This window comes from Engystomops pustulosus, chromosome 1 (genome assembly GCF_040894005.1).
Source record: "Engystomops pustulosus chromosome 1, aEngPut4.maternal, whole genome shotgun sequence".
Classification (NCBI taxonomy): Eukaryota; Metazoa; Chordata; class Amphibia; order Anura; family Leptodactylidae; genus Engystomops; species Engystomops pustulosus.
This window is the reverse complement of record NC_092411.1, coordinates 178,922,749-178,943,892: the sequence shown is the minus strand read 5'-3', so window position 1 is coordinate 178,943,892 and position 21,144 is coordinate 178,922,749. Positions and strand designations below refer to the sequence as shown.

The 21,144-nt window shown below is 43.2% G+C and overlaps 1 protein-coding gene across 2 annotated transcripts in view; it reads left to right on the top strand.

Annotated features, from left to right (window-relative positions):
- The window catches only part of LOC140068444 (uncharacterized), a 77,467-nt gene that overhangs the window by 17,011 nt on the left and 39,312 nt on the right, over positions 1 to 21,144 (top strand). For both annotated transcript variants that reach the window (XM_072114000.1, XM_072114001.1), the window contains 2 exons: positions 13,286 to 13,490; positions 14,567 to 14,694. In XM_072114000.1, coding sequence (XP_071970101.1) covers positions 13,286 to 13,490; positions 14,567 to 14,694 — 333 coding nt within the window. The remainder of the gene's footprint in view (positions 1 to 13,285; positions 13,491 to 14,566; positions 14,695 to 21,144) is intronic.

The following is a 21,144-nucleotide window of genomic DNA, read 5'->3' as shown; positions in this document are numbered from 1 at the left end:
CTTGTGCACCAGTTTCCTTGGCATACAAGCCTTGAAATAGATGCAATTCCCAGCATAAGGACAGGAATTGCAACTATTTCACCCATTATACTAAATGGGTGGGCAGGGTCGTACTGGTGGGCCTAGGGCCCACCAATTAAATAGATTGGGGGGCCCACCTACTGCGACATGGAAAAATTGCCTTTATATTCTTAGGCCACGTTTACAGAATGTGTTTTCATTGCGTCTGTAAGGCACAGCATATGCATTAGGCAAAACGCATCCCAAATCACATTTATTAATATTACAATTAATGACAGTAAAAGCTTGGATGTATTTTGAGATGTTTGAGATTGCCATATTTGGCAATGTGTCTTAAAATGCAGGGCGAACACATAATGTGAACGCAGCCTAAGACCATGTGCACAAAATGCGCTTGAATTGGGTTTTAAAATACATTTTAGGTGCATCTGGAGAATCATCTTCCTCTGTGCTTTGAAGTCGGCAAATGATAAAATAATCACTCTGTGCCTGCCACCATCACAGCCTCAGCAGGGGAACAATGATGATGCAGAGATCTAATAGCTCCCTGCACCATCTGGTTATTCAGTTATATCTGTGTCCTCTACAGAGACAGATAGAATAGAAGTACCGACATGGACGTTGAGGTGGAGTCAGTGGCAGTTGATGTGGGGCAGGGTCAATGTTGAAAAGACGCCAGGCCCACCAATGCAAGCACCAGCAACCCGGCGGGCCAGTCCGACCCTGTAAAAAGATACGATAGTTGAGATTCTCTATGCTAAATATATGTATAAATTACAGAAAGAGTACCTTGTCCAGCACTACTAATGCAGGGTCTGGGGGACCACTTAACTCAGAGGTCCAATGGTGGATCCACCTGTTCACCTGTGTGCCAGTCCGAGCCTGTGGGTGGGGAGTGAAGGCCAGGCCAGCACCATTTCATGCATGAGCAAAATAGTTTTGGGGGGAGGGGGTCTCTTATCTCGTAAGTCACCTGACTTGAGTTGGGTGTTCGGTCTTGCTCTTCAAAATCTAGCAAGCTGGTCCAGAACAGACAGCTCCAGAATGCTTAGTTCTTAGATTAATAGTCTATTTTGTAGATATGTCATAAAGTCATAATCTGAAATTTATACTTAATAGTTTGAAAAAGATGCCATAGTAACATAAAAAAGATGCCCTCATCATGACAGTGTTGCACATTTTGTTGCTGCTTTAGGAGACCTAGGGCAGTGATGGCAAACCTTTTTAGAAATAGAGTGCCCAAACTACAACCAAAACCCACTTTTATGTTGCAAAGTGCCAACATGACAATTTAAGAAGTAACCTATTGATCTCTGCTGTATCACAAGTTTCAATCATATTGGTGTCCTCAGTACTATAAGATGCTGTGTGCTGACTATGTGCCTAGATAGTAATAGTACAGGGTTTATCTACACTTTTATTTAGCTTCTCAACATTCTACTACTAGCATCTGACACATAGAAAAACATGATGAGATCCATGAGATGTATATAAAAACAATGACACTCTCAGCTCTGCTAACTCACCTAATCAATAAAACACATGGGGCACATTTACTTAGAACAGTGCAAAAGTTCGAGAGAAAACTGATGCACGGAGCCAAGTAAATGTGCCCCACAGAGTCAGCTCTTCTCCCTCACCTAATCAATAAAACACACAGTCAGCTCTACTATAAAGACCTTATCTATGTTTAACTAGAAAATTAAGTCTCTGCATGCTGCTTGCTGGCAGGAAGTGCTTGTGTCTGAGCGAGTCTTGTAATCTTGTAATAATGTGCAGACAAGAGAAGCTATACATGAAAAGAGTCCGACCATAGCCAGAAGATTTACAGTCGATCCAGGGACAACAAAAATTGTAAACACCAGGACTGATAGAGACAGGTTGGAATTATATCTGTGAAATGCTGTATTTTTGTTAACAAGAGTGAATTCGAGAATGTGTTATTTTGTTATTCTGAGTATATTCAAGAATCTTGTTTTCGTGGGAATACCGCTTTATAAGAATTTATCAGTAAAACTGATAACGGGATGCCCCATATCATGTGGGATTCAATTGTGGGCCAGTTGGAGGCATTCGAAGAATTGCACCAGGCTCGTAGTCGTTGAATTAAAATAGCTCTACAAGGATAGGGATATGTGGATTTTATATACCAGTCTTTGTTTTTGCCCCTGCCATATAAATCGTAACATTTAATTTTGGAATAGATGCAGAGTTGAGTTTGGGATTGGAATGGCTAAGGTTCTTAAAAATACTAGATTTGGAGATGTATCATCATCTTCTACAGTGTAATCCTACTTAGCCATGAGAATTCAAATTTTTCCATGTCATCCAGGTCTTGTTTGTAATGAATGAAAAAGGGGAGGGGGGGGGGGAAATCAACCAGTCTTTGTTGAGGACTGCAAATTTCTGTACCCAGATAAGAAAAATCTTCCACTTCCCACTTGAAAGGGAACTCCCCTGAGATCTCCTTTTGTAATCAAAGTGGGGGAGGGGTGGATCCCTAGTAATATTGATTTACATGAAACACCAAAAAGGCCCCATAATCAATATAAACCGCCCTCCAACATCCAAAACCAAGCTTGCAAATGTAAAAAATTTCCACTTTGTTCAAAATAACACATACAGTATATGTACACCACTTTCAGAAGGGATTCCTGAAAGTCGGAAGTATAGGGGGAACAAAGCAATGTCCCTGATGGATATGGGACTGACACAAAGAACCTATGGCCCCCCTACCCTGTTAATGCCTCAGAAATTGTGCCAAAAAATGTATATCAGGAAATGTGTTCTGTCCAAAAATAGGACTAGTATTGGGAGGCAGTGGACCTATATACTATAATAACAGTACAATGAACCGGAGGTACCATCCGGTATTAGTAGACAAAGTCAAAAGACAAAATCAAAAGGCAGGCCACACTTACCTAAAGGCATTGTACAAATGGCACAGAGGCAGTCAGAGGGAGGGCCAACGGGAACACCCCGACGCACGTTTGCACTGATGCTTCGTCAGGAGGTGACGTCTAGATGTTGTGCTTACCTTAAATATGCTCAGACGGCGTATCTGCTTGAAGACGCGCCCATCACGTGACACGTCGACTCCATGAGGTCGCACACCGGAAGTACGTCACCATGACACGCCCAGCCCGATCACATGATCGGGCTGGCGTTGCCATGGAGACGCTACCCAGTGAAGTGCACTCCCCCTAAAGACGGCGCGGCGCACGCGCCTAGGCGAGTCAACAGGACGCCAGAGAGGTACGTCTGTGTCGAAAGGGTATTTACATAATTAAAAAATATAAGAAATAATCTATCACATATGACCGGTTCTGAGCATGGTCAGGATAAAAAAGATGCGATAGCACACAGCCTGAAGTGTACCCCACAAAACAAATATAAGTCATAATATTGTGTACACTGGGGAATGAATTTTATCAGCGGGCGGGTTTGACAACCTATCATCAAGTGATAGAGGCTACATATAAAGAGCCGCTGTATATAAAGTACAACAGTGCATAAAGTGTCGCTGTATATAAAGTGCAAGAGTGTTTAAGGTGCATATCAAAAATATACTGGGCATAACAAAATGGTGACACTAATCTATTCCTGTGCACTAGGAAAACGTGCATGAATGGTCCTGAAGTACATATACGATTTAACACTCTTGCACGTAAAAAAAACCCTGACGGATTTGGAAAAACTGCCGCATTTAAAAAAAATAAGTGTTGCTCGACACGCGCTTACCTTCATCCAGGACGGCTCGGGGAACTCCAGTGCGTTCCGATGCTCTTCAGCGCAGCAGTAACACCTGGTGGACGTCGGAGGAACTGCCTTAGTGAATCCCGGCCGGACCCAAATCCACTGCAGAGAACGCGCCGCTGGATCGCGAATGGACCGTGTAAGTAAATCTGCCCCATTGGGGCAGATTTACTTACCCGGGCCTGTCACGATCCTGTGGTGCGTTGTCCATCGAGGATTCCGGGCCGGCGCTATTCACTAACATCGTGCGTCTGAGTTCCTGCATGTGTCGCTGCTGCACCGAGGTCCGCCGGAGTTCATCTGCCTCTTCCTGGTTCCTTTTTGAATCCGGCGGGTTGTCCAACGGTCCACCCCCGATTTCTGTCGCATGCAAGCCGGCGACAATGCTCCAGAATCCAGCGGGAATTTGGTGCAAAACGGAAATATTCGGGAAACCCGACGAAAGTGCGGCGTTCGGACCCTTAGTAAGTGAGCCCCAGTGACTGAAATGTGTTTAATACTATATATAAGTTTCACAACACCTCTTGTATGGAGAAACTAGTTATGCATTGCATTGCTCAGATATTAGGCCAATTGTTCTACACAAACATTCTTAGAATCCGCAGCCTCCTTCTATGAACTCTGAGCTCCATAGATATTTTGTTGGATTCATGTCAGGTGGTTGCCTACACCATTCTAATAGTTTTATTTTCTTTCTCTGAAACCAACTGAGAGCTTTTTCTTGAGTGTGTTTGGGATTATTGTCTTGCTGAAATGACCACCTTTGTTTCATATTTATCATCCTGCAGCAATTTTATAAAGAATGTGTCTACACATTTGTCCATTTATCCTTTTATAATTATATGAAACATGGCAGTGTCATATGCTGTAAAAACAGTCCCACACCATGATGTTCCCACTTCCTCTTTGGTATGGTGTTTTGTGCAGTGTATGTTGGCCTTCAAACATAATATTTATTATGGCTTGTCTAAATATTGTTGAGCAAACTTTAAACTCCTTTGAACATGCTTTTGTTGAGCAATGGAGCATGCTGAGCGTGCATACTGAGTGTTCAGTGCCTTATGTATTTTTTTATCTGAAATAATTGTACTGGCTAATTCCAGGTCTTATAACTCTCCACGGGTTGTCCTTGGCTCTTGGACATCTCTTCTGATATTACCTTTCATATATTTAAATCTTGTGGGGAGCATCTGGTTGTGGTTGGTTTATGTTGAAATTATGTTCTGTTTACATTCAGATTATGGCCCAAACACAGCTCACTAGAACTTTCAGTTGTGTCACGGGTGCTCCCGTGATCCACGTCTCTGGTCGCAGGCTCACTGGTGCCCCTCTCTGTTCTCCAGCATTCTCTCAGCGTCACTTACCTGTTCCCATTCCTGCTCTGGAAGTCGTGCGTGCACTTTTCCGTCTCCTAGGGCGCTCTCGAGGATTTAAAGGGCCAGCACACCGTCAATTGGTGCTAGCTGTTCCCAGAATCCTTTATAACCCGGCCTCTCCCTGCACCCAGCCGGATCCTTGTTGCCTTATAGCCATTGAGAAAGTTTGTTCCTGATGCTCTGTGTTCAGTCTGCGAATTCCCGTTGTGACCCTGGTCCCGTTATTGACTCCTGTCCTGACCTACTGCTACGTCCCTGGTTATGCCTTACAATCTTGCCTTACGACTCTGTACTATGCTTTGGCTGCAGCCGCGGACAAAGTCGTGCCTGTGGAGCGACCTTGTGGTACTACGCCGCAGCAAGTCCGACCCACTTTGCGGCAGTCTATGGTGAAACCGGGTGCCATTTAGACTCCGCTTCCAGGTGTTGGCTTATGTCATCGCCTGTGGTGGTCCACTACCCCAGGAGCCTGACAATAAGATCCGGCCATGTATCCCGCCAAGGTTCTGCTACCTGACCTGGCTGATCTTACCACCATTGTGGTCCAACAGTCCCAGCAGATTGCCATGCAAGGTCAACAACTTGGACAATTCACTGCCATGTTGCCCCAATGATGGCTACACAGAAGCCTCGTCAAGTCCCTGCGGCTCCTTCCGCTACTCCATTTGGCCTACCCTCTGCTGAACCTAGGCTGAGCCTCTCCATGCCATCTAAGTATGATGGTGAACCCAAGTTGCACAGGGGCTTTATCACTCAGTGCTTCCTGCACATTGAACATATGCCAACACAGTTTGCTACGGAATGGTCTAATTTGGCCTTCATCATCAGTCTCCTGTTTGGGAAGGCCCTGGCATGGGCTACTCCTCTCTGGGACATAAAAGACCTGATCACAGGTACTATTTTCTTCGCTGAGTTTCGGTCCGTCTTTGAGGAACCTGCCTGGGCGTCTTCTGCTGAGACCGCACTGCTGAACCTGTGTCAAGGGGGTTCATCTGTCAGTGATTACGTGGTTCAGTGTCATACTTTGGCCTCTAAGCTCGCCTGGAACAAAGCAGCCCTGGTCGCAACCTTTAAAAAGGGAGTTTCTGGATAAGTTAAAGACACACTGGGGCACATTTACTAAGGGTCCGCAGCCGCAAATATTTCCGCTTTGCGCTGTATTTAACGGGATTGTGGCGCACGCGATCGATTTTTGGCGCAATCGCGCCGACTTTCGCGCGACAGAAATCGGGGGGCGTGGCCACCGGACAACCCGAAGGATTCGGAAAAAACGCGGAATTTAAAAAGCCATTTGTGTCACAAGATCAAGCAATCACATACACCAGAAAAAAGCAGGTGAACTTCGGCGGACCTCGGCGCAGCAGCGAAACATGGTGAATATCGGTGCACGGACCTTAGTGAATCCCGGCAGAACCCGAATCAGCGTCGGAGAACCCGCCGCTGGATCGCGACTGGACCGGGTAAGTAAATGTGCCCCACTGTCTGTACGTGACCTGCGGTCTACTGTGAGTGGTCTCATCTCTCTGGCCACTCATATTGACATCCGGTTTATGGAGCGTTTTGAGGAGCAATGTCTCAAACTAGACCTACGTGATGCATATAACCTCATCCGTATCCGCGAAGGTGATGACTGGGAGACCGCCTTCAGTACTTGTGATGTTCACGTTGAGTACTTGGTTATGCTCTGTAACACACCAGCTGTTATTCAGAAGTTCGTCAACGACATTTTCAGAAAATCACTATATACCTGTGTTGTGGTCTATCTCGACGATATCCTGGTGTTCTCTTCGGACCTTGAGTCCCACCGGTCCCACGTACAGCAAGTTCAGCAGTTTAAGGGCCAATCACCTTTACACCAAACTCGAGAAGTGCCAGTTCCACCAAAAGAGTCTTCCCTTCCTTGGCTATATCATCTCTGACAAGGGCCTACAGATATATCCTACCAAGTTGTCTGCGGTTCTCCATTGGCCTCGCCGAGTAGGACTATGTGCAATACAGAGATTCCTGGGCTTCGCCAATTACTACTGGCAGTTTATTCCACACTTCTCATCCCTTGTATCTCCCATTGTGGCTCTGACCAAGAAGAACGCCAATCCAAAACTCTATTCCCTGGGGGCTGAAGTTCTCACATGGCCTGATATGTAGAATCCATTCCAGCTGGAAGTTGACGCCACCTAGTAGGAGCTGGAGCATTGCTCAACCAGAAAGGGCCCAAGGGCCAAACTCTTACTTGTGGTTTCTTTTGTAAAACTTTCTCTTCCGTAGAGAAGAATTACTCCATAGGGGACCGAGAGCTATTGTTGTTGAGGGAGCTCATTTTCCAGTCTGCATATACACAGATCACAAGAACCTCCTCTATCTCCAGACTACTCAACGGCTCAATCCGCAACAAGCTCGCTGGTCCCTCTTCTTTTCCAATTTCAATTTTCTTATCCACTTCAGTCCATCAGAAAAGAATCTCAGGGCTGAAACACACTCTATTTCCTCTGATGTTATTGGGGAAGAACCGGCTCCTTGGCATGTCATTCCTCTTGAGCAACTGGTTGTTGCCACTTCAGTGGACCTTCAGCAGCTACCTCCTGGCAAGACCTCTGTCTGTCTTGCTCTTCGGAAGAGGATACTGACTTTGTTCACATGTGGCTGGGCACCCTGGGGTGCAGCGCTCAGTTGCCCTCATTTCTGTTTCTATTGGTGGCCTGATCTGGTCAAGGATCCATGGGATTCTGTCGGTTCCTGCGGTTCTTGCCCGATCTCGACTCAAACCTGCTGGTCTTCTGCCGTTGTCCGTGGACTCACGTGGCTATGGATTTAATCACAGACCTTCTGTCTTCCTCAGGGAATTCCGGCATCTGGGTGGTAACTGACCAGTTTTCGAAAATGTCCCATTTTGTTCCTCTGCCTGGTCTGCTGTCTGCTCCACACCTTGCCAGTCTGTTCTTCCTTCACATCCTCCTGCTTGGTGGACTTCCTCATCACATTGTTTCTGACTGGGGGGGTTCAGTTTCTAAGTTCTGACGATATCTGTGCAGCCAGCTACAAGTGAAATTTGAATTTTCCTCCTCCATTTCAACTGCAATCTAATGGCCAGGTGGAAAGAGTTAATCAGACCTATCTCCACAATTTTGTCTTTGCCCGTCATGATGACTGGTCCACTGTTGCCATGGGCGGAGTTTTCCAGTCTGCCCATTCTCCTCTGACCTCTGGCATTAACAAGGCATTTTCGCCCACAGAACTGCCGCTCACTGGATGTTTTTTCTTTTTCAGACCATTCTCTGTAAACCCTAGAGATGGTTGTGCGTGAAAGCAGATCAGCAGTTTCTGAAATACTCAGACCAGCCCTTCTGGCACCAACAACCATGCCACGTTCAAAGGCACTCAAATCACCTTTCTTCCCCATACTGATGCTCGGTTTGAACTGCAGGAGATTGTCTTGACCATGTCTACATGCCTAAATGCACTGAGTTGCCGCCATGTGATTGGCTGATTAGAAATTAAGTGTTAACGAGCAGTTGGACAGGTGTACCTAATAAAGTGGCCGGTGAGTGTCAATAAAAAAATAAAAAAGTAGAATGAAGGTGGAATTTAGAATTAAAATTTATGCCCAAAAATTACATACATACAATTGGTGAAACGCAAAGTTTGATACCCAATTCCTTTGCAGCTTTCCAATACCTCAGATGAGCTGGTAAACTGCTGTATAGGCACATGACAGGGCATATAAGGCAAGGAGTGCTATTCAGAACAGATTTACATTGTCACATTGTACATACTATAACATTTTTATTTGTTTGTGTATGTGGAAATATGAGGGCTTATTTTCCAGGGATCAGATGCACTTTTCAAATACCATATACTCAAGTATAAGACGATTTTTTAAGCACCAAAAATGTGCTGAAAAGCCCAGCTTATACTTAAGTCTATGACAAAAAAATTCTCACCTTTTCGACACCCCCCCAGGTTCTCTTCTATCTTCTGAAGCTCTGGCTCCATCTTCTGGTCCCTGTGCGCTACGTCACACACCATGACGTTAGCCGCTTGTCACACACACTATGATGTCAGCAAGTGGCTGACGTCATGGTATATGGGACGGCAGTGCGCGGGGACCATAAAATCATCATACAAGAAAAACAGAGTAGCATGTCTGTACATTCCTGGTATTTGCTTTTGCTTCTTATACTCTCTCATCCGGATCCTTTGGATTCTGGCCCCCAGAGGACACTGCAACTCCAGATATTTCTATTATCTTTGTATGTATTTTTTACCAATTGTATTTATTTTGACAAATTCTAATTGCACTGTGACATATTTGTATATCCAGCATCTACATATTTATATACACATATACATGAGTTCTACACTCATACACACACATTTAACTCCTATGCTGTCCATTTCCTTCTGATCCTCCTTGAGACAGTTCTACTCCTTCATTGGAGTCCAGCTGTGCTTAATTAAACTGATTGGACTTCATTAGGAAAGGCACATACCTGTCTATATAAGACTTTACAGCTCACAGTGCATGTCAGAGAACAAGAGAATCATGAGGTCTATGGAACTGCCCAAGGAGCTCAGAGACAGAATTGTGGTAAGGCACAGATATGGCCAAGGTTACAAAAGAATTTCTGCTGCAATCAAGGTTCCTAAGAGCACAGTGACCACCATAATCTTTAAATGGAAGAAGTTTGGGACAACCACAACTCTTCCTTGATCTAGCCAAACTAAGCAATCATGAAAAGCGTCTTGTTGAGAGAGATAAAGAAGAACCCCAATATCACTGTGGCAGAGATATAGAGATGCAGTAGCGGGATGGGAGAAAGTTCCACAAAGTTAACTATCACTGTAGCCCTCCACCAGTCAGGGCTTTATGACAGAGTGTGCCGATGGAAGCCTTTCCTTTGTGCAAGACATATGAAAGTGTGTACACAGTTTGCAAAAAAGCACATGAAGACTATGACAAAGATTGAACCTTTTGGAGAAAACCAGGCACTGCTCATCACCTGCCAAATACAATCCCAACAGTGAAACATGGTGGCAGAATCATGCTATGGGGGACAGCTGCAGTGACAGGATGACTGGTTGCAATTGAAAGAAAGATTAATGTGGCCAAGTACAGAGATATCCTGGATGAAAATCTCTTCCAGAGTGCTTGGAGTAGGCCAAATTATCACCTTTCCATAATACAATAACACTAAGCACACAGCTAAGATAATGGGGCAAATTTACTTACCCGGCCCATTCGCGATCCAGCGGCGGGTTCTCTGCTCTGGATTCGGGTCCGGCCGGGATTTAAGAAGGTAGTTCCTCCGCCGTCCACCAGGTGGCGCTGCTGCGCTGAAAGTCATCTCATCGCGCCGGAATCCACCACCTCGGGCCAGGTGAAGGTAAGCGCTCCCCAAGCGACACTTTTCCGGTTTTTAAATGCGGCGGTTTTTCCGAATACGTCGGGTTTTCGTTCGGCCACGCCCCCCGATTTCCGTCGCGCGCGTCCCGGCGCCGATGCGCCACAATCCGATCGCGTGCGCCACAATCCCGGGGCAATTCAGGTACAATCGGCGCAAATCGGAAATATTCGGGTAACACGTCGGGAAAACGCGAATCGGGCCCTTAGTAAATGACCCCCAATGGCTCCAGTTAAACTCTGTAACCATTCTTGACTGGCCAGCCAGAGCCCTAAACCCAATTGAGCATCTCTGTAGACACTTGAAAATGGCTGTACACAAACATTCACCATCCAACCTGAGGGAACTGGAGAGGATCTGCAAAGAAGAATGGCAGAAAATCCCCAAACCCAGGTGTGAAATAATTGTTGCATCATTCCCAAGAAGACTCATGGCTGTACGAGCTCAAAAGGTGCTTCTTTACAGAATATTGCCTCTGTCAAAATTGGACTACCCATATCCAGGTGTCAATAAAATACAACTTTTATTGTGACATTTAAAACTTAATTAGCTACTTGGTGCAAATAAACATTTATAAAAATTGGATATGGGACCCGAAACGAGTAAAGGTATTGGCTCAAACATTGGGATGATGTCACAATGACCTAATATGATGGACTCACTTACCAGCCGTTCAAAGGAGCACACCAATCTAAATACTAACCATTGATGACTGGCTGAAAGCCTTATAGGGAGGGACAATAAAAACCCATATAACCCCAAACAATTCACGGCGCCACCATCTATAGCCCAAATACCCCTGATGTTGGGGGGCTGTTAGATGTGGATTTTATAATTAATGTGTGTGTGGATGAGTGAACCTAGGGACTAGCTAGCAGCCTGGCTCTGAACTGCAGACGGAGCTGGCCTGACTACAGGCAGTAGCAGCCTTAGACTTGAATAAGGCATTATAGCATTGTGTGAAAGGATTGGAAGTAAAAATTCAGGCTCGGACAGAAATATTGACACTTGTGACACTTGCGACAAGAAAATAGATAGGAGATTAATACTGACATCTAGTGTCAATACTGGGGAAGTGTGTCACAGTGTATACAATAACATAATTGACTAACTCTCTAACACACAATAAATGCCTCCAGTTACATTGAACCATATAAGTGAAAATTACAAAAAAAAAGAAAACTCTCCACACAACATTGGGTTTTTTAAAATGTTTATTTGCACCAAGTAGCTAATTAAGTTTTAAATGTCACAATAAAAGTTATATTTTATTGACACCTGGAAATGGGTAGTCCAATTTAGCAAGAGGCAATATTCTGTAAATAAACTGACCCTGCCGAGTGTCTATTGAAATTCTGCTAAACAAAAGGTGCTTCTACTCAATACTGAGCAAAGGGTCTGAATATTTATGACCATGCAAGATTTCATTTTTTTGTTTAATAAATGTGCGGAAACATCTACATTTCTGGTGTTTTTATGTTAAGATGGGGTGCAGAGTCTACATTAATGAGCAAAAAAAAACCCTTTTGATCTTATCAATTAGCTGCAATGAAACAAAAAGTGAAATATTTAAAGTAGTCTGAAAATTTTCTTTACCCACTGTATATATATTTATACACTAATGCATACATTATATATAAACTTATATAGTATATACACAAATAGTATGTATACATTCATAAAATTTGCACACATACTGTATAGTACATGCACATTATATATATACATGTATAACATAAAGACAAACATACAGTATAGACATCATACACGTATACATACAGTATATAGACACCATACATCATATACGCACACATGAGGCATATGCACAATGGGCATGCATAATAAATGCTCACAAAGCTCATATACATACTCATACAGCATATACCTGTATACACAAATACAGTATATAAATATCACACACACATACATACAGTATAAACAGCATGTACACACATATATACACATAAAGCATATACAAAGCATATACACACACATATACACCATAAATACACATACAGCATATACACACACATGCGACAGACATACATACACACCATAAACACACATACAGCATATACACACATATATAAAGTATATAAACATCATATACATCACATACACATACAACATACACACACATGCATCAAACACACACATACAGTATACACACACCATAAACACAAATACAGCATAAACACACTCATACATTTATACACTTAAACACACATGTATATACTCACTTCTAGGCAGCCTTCTTGTTTAGGGGGCCAGTATCTGCTGACCCCACGAGGGAAGTAGACAGCATGAAATAGAGATGTCCTGCTGTCCCCTCCCTAGACATATCTTATCTGATCTGCTAACTCAGCTGTGTTCTGTGGAAGATGTACACAGTTTTATATATATATATATATGTATAGCAACACACCTCCTTCATTCTTTAGCAGGTCGGGTTCTGCATGCCCTATGACTACTGCCACTGTTCTTACGCCCCTGTTTTAGATGTCTTCCCTAAGTATTTGAACTTCTGGGTAGTACTGACTGCTGAAGCAGTGTGTAGAAGTTCTGTCAAGCCTTTAATCACTCCACGTGAATTAATGGGTTGCAGGCGCATGGAAACATGTAAGATTTCCTTCAAATGTACTTTTTTTTCTTTAAAGTCTATTTTGCCATATTTTTTTTTTTTAAATAACCAGACAGTATACATATAAATTTATATTTATTTCTCACTTTAAGTTCCAGCACATCTTCTTTTTCTGGAGTATTGGAGAATGAACTGAAGAAAGAAGTAAATAGGTCAGAAAAGCGAAGATCAATGCTGGCTGACAGCCTTAGGAATGCATACCATGCCATAGAATACCAGAAGAACTGCTTAGAACAGCAAGACCGATATTTTACTAGTAGTAAATCGACACTTGAAAGTTTGCTGATGAAGCAAGAGGTATGCTTCTAAGTACAGCAATACAATACAAGCTGAGCAGTGATAGGTGGCATCATGGATGAATGGATGCGCCGGAGTAGCTGAGTATGAGTGGTGTATTTATTAAAGGATAAACTGATTCAGTGAAAAGGTGGTAGTTTCATAAATGAATAAACAATCTACAGTAAATCTGACCAAAGTCATTCTATCAGGTTGATGAACAGATGCAAACTAGAGCTCTTTCACAATTTATACAGGTCTGCATTTATTGACAACATAGTGGAACATTTATAGAATAGCGCGCCATGCCGAAAGTAAAAGAAAAGTGAACTGGATGCCTTGAATTTGTTGCAGTAACATTTAAATTGGGTTTCCTGCCCTAAAACTCATATTTTAAAAAATGTCCCTGGAGTGGTTGTTAAAATCATAGACCGGTTGCCGAACTGGGAGAGAGCAGGGCAGAAAGCCCAATCCCTGAAATTCTAGGTAATGTCCAAGCAGAAAAGTGCACCCTTCTTTTAGCCCACAGACCTTACTAACTAGTTGTAAAGGACAGACTGTGAGAAATTGGGTAGCCCCACCCCCATCCTGTGCTACAACCTGAACATTTTGTGTTAAAAGTGTAGTGGGGATGGGTAGCAGGCTGCATTATAATGATTCCCTATGTCATAACATAGTGATCTGTACAGGAGCCAGAAGAATCGTCTCTTGTTAGTGAGCTTAGCCAAATGATCCAGCTCACGGTCTGCCCATCACTACTTCACACTGCAGACAGGAGGTTGTTGGACTTGTGGTGACATCATAGTCACAAGATCACAGTCCTACATCTTACGACTGTGCCATGTGGGGTGCAAAAGAGGGGAAAATCCTAATTTTCATGGTGTTCCATATTTATTTTGCACTAAGAATGACTTGTCCTTTTTGTTATTCCCTCCCAGAAAGAGTTAACATATTTATCAATTTTATATATTATATAAGTCTGTCTATCTATCTATCTATCTATCTATCTATATCTCGTCCCTAAAAATATAAATAAACAGAATGGTAATTATGTTAAAGAACACAAATAAATTGATTTCTTTCTTTTAATTTTACAGCTTTTAGAGTCCCGATTGTCTAACTTGAAACAAAACAATTTCTATCCCAGTATACTCAGTCTGGGTGTTAGTGAAAAAAACCTACAACAGTCTTCTAGATATCCACCAGAAGTCAAAGATTACAGCAGGTATGTGTCGATACAATATAATGGCACATTCAGTACTGTATTTGTACCTCTATAGCAACTAGAACCATGCGTTTGTTGTAATTTTAAGGATGGGAACCACATTTCTCTTTTTTGTAGAACTGCACATACATCCAGATGCAGATATTGCTGGGTAATTGAGATGTAGAAAGATTCAATTCTTAAATATGCCTTTAGCTGCCGATATCTTAGTTTCTTTAACACATTGTTAAAACTAGATTCTCCTTTGAATTTCATGAAAGGAAATTCATAGACGCCTGATGGGTAAAATTAGGGCTATTGGTTTGGCAGAAATCATTTGCAATTGGATTGAAAACTGGCTGAAGGATTGTATCCAGAGAGTTGTGGTCAATGATTCCTACTCGGAATGGTCACCAGTTATGAGTGGTGTACCCCAGGGTTCTGTGCTTGGCCCACTACTATTTAATATATTTATTAATGATATAGAAGTAGGAATTCATAGCATCGTGTCTATTTTTGCAGATGACACCAAACTGCAGGGTGACTTGGACAAACTGAATGTTTGGTCATCCACTTGGCAAATGAGGTTTAATGTGGATAAATGTAAGGTTAGTCCCTTGTTGAGAAGGACCTGGGGGTACTAGTATATCATAAATTGAATAACAGCATGCAATGTCAAGCAGCTGCCTCTAAAGCTAGTAGGATCTTGTCATGTATCAAAAGTGGTATGGACTCTCGTGATAGGGATGTAATATTACCACTATAAAAGGCATTGGTTCGGCCTCACCTGGAATATGCTGTCCAGTTCTGGGCACCGGTCCATAAAAAGGATGCCCTGGAACTGGAGAGGGTTCAACGTAGAGCCACTAAAATGATAAGGTAATACATAAAAAATAACACAGAAAATGATTGTACCTCTCACAAAATCTAACAACCTCTTCCCCTCATCCTTCTCGTATAACACTGTCAATGCCTCATAAATACATTACACATTATGGCTGAGGACTCATCAGACATTCTGAAGTGATTACAACTGTGACAGAAAGCAGCCAAAAACAGTTGGCTTCTGACACCATTTTCAGAGACTATGGGGCACATTTACTTACCCAAAAACCATTCTAGTCTAACTTTGCACCACCTATCAGTTGACTTTCAGCAAAATTCTGAAGCATTTGAATAATTTTTCTGTTAACCCCTTCCCGATGCTGGACATAATAATACTTCACAGGCCGCTTCCCGACCCGTGCCGTACTGTTTCATCCCACTGTTATTATTGTAGCTATTAACAACAAGGATACATTTGCACTCATTAAAATGTATACTGTATATGCAATACCAAAACAAAGAGCTTAAGAAAAATAATTATACTTTATTAATATTCCAAAATAATACACATAAGCGACTTCCAATAAAAGTTCTGGGAAGTACAAACACTAGGGGAACCAAGATGTCCCAGATAGAGAATGGGACTGACACAAACTACCTACGACTCCCCCCTTTCCTCCGTGTGCCCCAAAATCAAAGCGTACCAAGAATAAAAATCAAATAAATAGTAGGACCGAATATTTAAGGGAAGATGGATCCAAATGCACATAAAACACTTAAATAGACCGGAGGCACCATCCGGTATTTATAAATATCAACAGTGCAGGTCACACTTACCCAGAGGCATTGTGAAGGCAGGCAAAGGGGCAGTCAGAGGGGAGGCCGGAAGATACACCCCGACGCGCATTTCGCACTGATGCTTCGTCAGGAGGTGGAGTATGAATGTTGTGCTTACCCTTAAATACACCCAGCCGGCGTTTGTGCTTGGAGACGCGCCCATCATGTGACGCGTGAACTCAGCGAGGTCGCGTACCGGAAATGCGTCACCATGACGCACCTGGCCCGATCACATGATGGGGTCAGCGCTGCCATGGAGACGCATTCCGGGAACGTGCACTCCCCCATGACAAGACGCGGTGCACGCGCCTGGGCGCGTCAACAGGAAGCCGTACTGGTAAGTATACATAGAAAGTGCATGAATAGTTAAAAACAAATTACAATAAAACCAACCACTAGTATCAAATGGTCTTCATGACAGAGTTGTTGTTAAACACAAATTAAATGTACATTGCAACGGTATAGAATGTGTGCATAATCGATACATCGGCAGCCATAATATATACACAAATAGATGAAAAGCTGATGGAGAGATAGTAAGAGTCAGTGAAAGAGACATCATATACATTTAAGAGCTCTATGAATGACCTGAACATACCAGCCTATGAACATACAGGTTATATCCATCTACCGACATTGTTTTAAGAGCCACTAAATAAAGTGCATATAAAATACATTGTGCCAGTGAATTAGCATGAAAAATTATATAAAAAAAGCTTATATACAATTGTGTAATTTAATGGATTCTAAAACAACAACTATACAAAAGTGCAAACATATCATATTTGATATGTGTAAAGAGTGAATAATAAATATAATAAATATAAATATAAAGTGCACGTGCATTGACCGTATTGGTCAAAAACAAAGTGACCACAATCATTCATGTTGTGTATGCCAAAAAACTTTCTGTAATATTCAATTAAGCAAATATGCACTCATGTGCTACTAAAATGTGAGTGGGCAATAAGGTGCCCATGCAGTGGCTCCAGAACTAATACAACATGGCCTTAATCCCTCGTATTGTGAACACCCAAGGTGGCATGTCCCATAATAAAAATAAATCACTGCAAAACCGAACACAAGCAAAATGACACCCCAAGCACATAAAATGTATGTACGTATATTGAAATCAACACCCATAATGTGGCAGATCTTGGATGTCCATATAGGTCAATCTAAAGGTTGTCTCCAAGCGAGTCCTTATCTTCCTCTTACGGATGCCTGATTCGAATCTATGATCCTAGTAAGTATCCAACTGCAAGAGTATTGTATACATCAAACCATTTAAAACCATATATGATATCTAAAGGTAGAAACAGAAGAAACAAAAATTAGACACAACATAAAATTAACTGGACAAACATTATAAAAAAGGTTTAAAGCTCGTTGCCTCATTGAGACCTTTTGGTTGTACAATGTCTAGGAGGGTGATCCATCTCAGCTCTTTTTGTAAAAGTCTCTTCTTCCCGTCACCCCCTTAGACCCCATGATTACGCGATTTTCGCCAAGTAATGGACAGGTTCGTCGTGAGACTCTTTGTCAGGTCTTTATCGGTCAACAGGATGGACCAGTGTTTGTCTATAATCTCCCTAAAATGCCTCCATTGGGAGCTAAAACCAGTGCTTAATCTCACTGGTTCGGTCGCATTTTTCTTTCTTGGTCTACTCACCAGGAGAGAGTTCCGAATTTAATTTTTGGCCCGATTGTATCCCTGTTAAATAATGGCTTCCCTGTAGCCTCTGTCCCGGAACCTTCTAGTTAAGTCACTAGCCTGTTTTTCGAACGATTAGTCGCTGGAGCAGATACGTCTCATCCATAGGAAGTGTCCCACCGGGATGGCTTTTTTGGACTGTGGGTAGTGGGAAGAAGATGCATGGAGAAGGGAGTTAACAGATGTCTCTTTTCGGAACACATCAGTGGTAATGAAACCCTCTGTGTCCTTTCCAATTAGAATGTCCGGAAACTCAATCTGGTCTTGACTGTATCTCCAGGTAAGTCTGATGTTCTGTTGGTTGATGTTGAGGCCCTGCAAAAATAAATCCAAATCAGTGGCAGAACCCTGCCAAATAAACACTATATCATCTATATACCTTGACCATGAGATGACGGCGTCGTAACCTGGGGTATTGTCAACGATTTCTCTCTCCCACAGCCCCAGGAAAAGGTTGGCATACGAGGGTGCACAAGTCTGCCAAAAGAAGCAAAATGTATTCCACCTGGTCCATGTCTATGTTAGACATTTCCAAAAAATATTTGGACGCCCGCATCCCGTGGTCATGGCATATAGATGTGTACAGAGCCACAACGTCACCAGCAGAAGCAGAACGTCTGTGGTATCCCTCACAAAGGACGGGAGTGTTTCCACGCATCCTTGCAAGTAAAAATCTACGTATTGACAGACCTTTTCGCACAATCCCCCCACACCTGACACAATGGGCCTACTTGGGGGTCTGTTGGCATTTTTATGTAATAGATAAAATAGATAAAATGTCGGTGTAGTTGGAAAATCCACCGACAGGCCTGTCTTCAATTTTGATCCAATTATGTGATTGTCTACTCCCATCTGTAATAGAAGAACCAACTCTTTTTTAAAATTGGGCAGAGGGTTAGAGGGTAACTTTCTGTAACATTGTGGCATATTTAGTTGTCGAAACACCTCATCCTCGTTGTCAGGCTAAGGGATGTGGATCCTCTGGACCACTGCAGACGATGACTCAAACCACTACCTGGGACCGGAGTCTAAGTGGTACCCGGTTTTCACCAGAGCCCGCCGCAAGGCGGGTTAGACAAGCTGCGGCATGGTACCACCAGGTCATGACTTGTCTGCAATGGCAGCCAAGGTGGAGGTACAGAAACAGCAGTCAAACTCGAGGTCACAGTCCAAGCACAAGGTCAGGGCAGGCGGCAGAGATGCAACGTCAGAGTCCAATCCGGGGTCAGCAACAGGAGGTCCAAGCAGAGGGGTGCGGGAACACAGCACACAGGACAGCAACACGGAGGAACACTGGTACACGGGAACACGGAGGGACTCAGGTTACACGGGAACATGGAGGGAGTCAGGAACGCAGGAGACACTGGAACGCAGGAGACACTGGAAAGCAAGCAATTCGCAACAGAGCTTTCGCTAAATTTTCTAAAGCTGCCGCGAGTGCGCCCTAAGGCACAGAGCCGTGCGCACGCGGAGCGAGGCCGGGACTCAGGAGCGGGGAGAGGTAAGACGCGCTGGTGCGGCGCCTGCGGGGAGCGAGAGGCACGGGTGAGCACGCGACCCGCGATATGGGTCGTGGGTCCACCCGTGACACTCGTACATCTCCGCCGGCCTGTATATGCAATTAAAAAAGATTCTGGATGGAGTAGGTATACACCTTATATATTTAGTGACTTTGTTCCAATGCAATTTTTCTATTTTTCTACTTAGGGAACGGCTAATCTGTACTTATCTTGTATGTATTGGATCCTTGAGATATTACTATGTGAAGGGGAACCCCTGTATAGGCAATTAAAAAAGATTCTGGCCATGGTCCATGATGATCTCATCATGGATCATGGCCAGAATCTTTTTTAATTGCCTATATGCATTTTAATGTGTTTGTTGTGGGGCTATGAATTAATAAACATTAATCTAGTTTATTGGGTATGATGAGCACTATTGTGTCCTTGTTCATGTTGTTTGTCACAATATTGTAGGACTACTTTGCATCCCTGCTGTGTGCTCCCTATCTTAAGATTATTGTAGCTATTGACATGCTACTGATGCTGAACATGCATGTAAATAAGATTGTGCTACTGGGGATTTTTCACAGCATGTGGCTGGGAGTAGTATACAGTACATTTGACTCACATCTGATTCTTGTAATGTAAAACACTGTGGGTTTGCTGTTCCATTTCGGCTTTGGCTGAGTTTCAGAGATTCTGCTACAGATGAACAATAGACAGTGTGGGAGATGTATTAATATTTTGGTCTTTAGACCAGTGCAGAGTAAAACTAGACAGTTCTCGTCTGTGCCAGATTAATCAATGCGGGTTGCGTGTTCCCCCGTGCCCCTTGGACCAGGGCACAGCTGATTGGTGCTGGCCATCCCAAGGAAATTGCATAAAAGCTAGCCTCTCCCAGCATTCCCCGCCGGATCTTTGTGCCTAGTGCCTCTGAGAAAGCTATTTCATGCAATTTGCTGTGTTTTTGAATTCCCGTTGTGACCCCAATTCCGTTATTGACACTGATCCCATGCTGCCTGTCCTGACCTACTGCTTCGTCCCCGACCACAAGTTTGCCTTAAAATTCTGTACTTCGCCTTAGCCGCCACTGCAGACAAAGTCGCGTCCGTGGAATGACCTGGTGGTACCAATTTTGCAACAAGTCCAACCCGCTTTGTGGCGTGCTCTGGTGAAAACCGGGTACCACTTAGACTCCGGTCCCAGGTATCAGCTTACGTCATCGTCCGCGGTGGTACAGAGGATCCACTACCACTGATCCTCCTGACAGTGTCTCCTGCTGGATGAATAATCTGGTATAGTATAAGACTGGTGAGTCGTACTTAGTTGGTCTACTTTGCTGGGCCATAACATTGATTGTCATGCTCTCTTTTAGAGAAGACACACCCTTTTCCAAGGGAGTTGGAAAACAGCCTAAAATAGTCTAAAAGCTTTATTAAATGTGACGCATGACATTTAAAGTCCATGCGTCAAGTTCAAGTTATTATGATCTGCCCTGACATTATCTCATAATAAAAGTAACTTTATTTACTTATCCCCTTCACAACCAGCCCACAGAAATTAATAGGTTGGTCCATGTGAATGGTGTATACG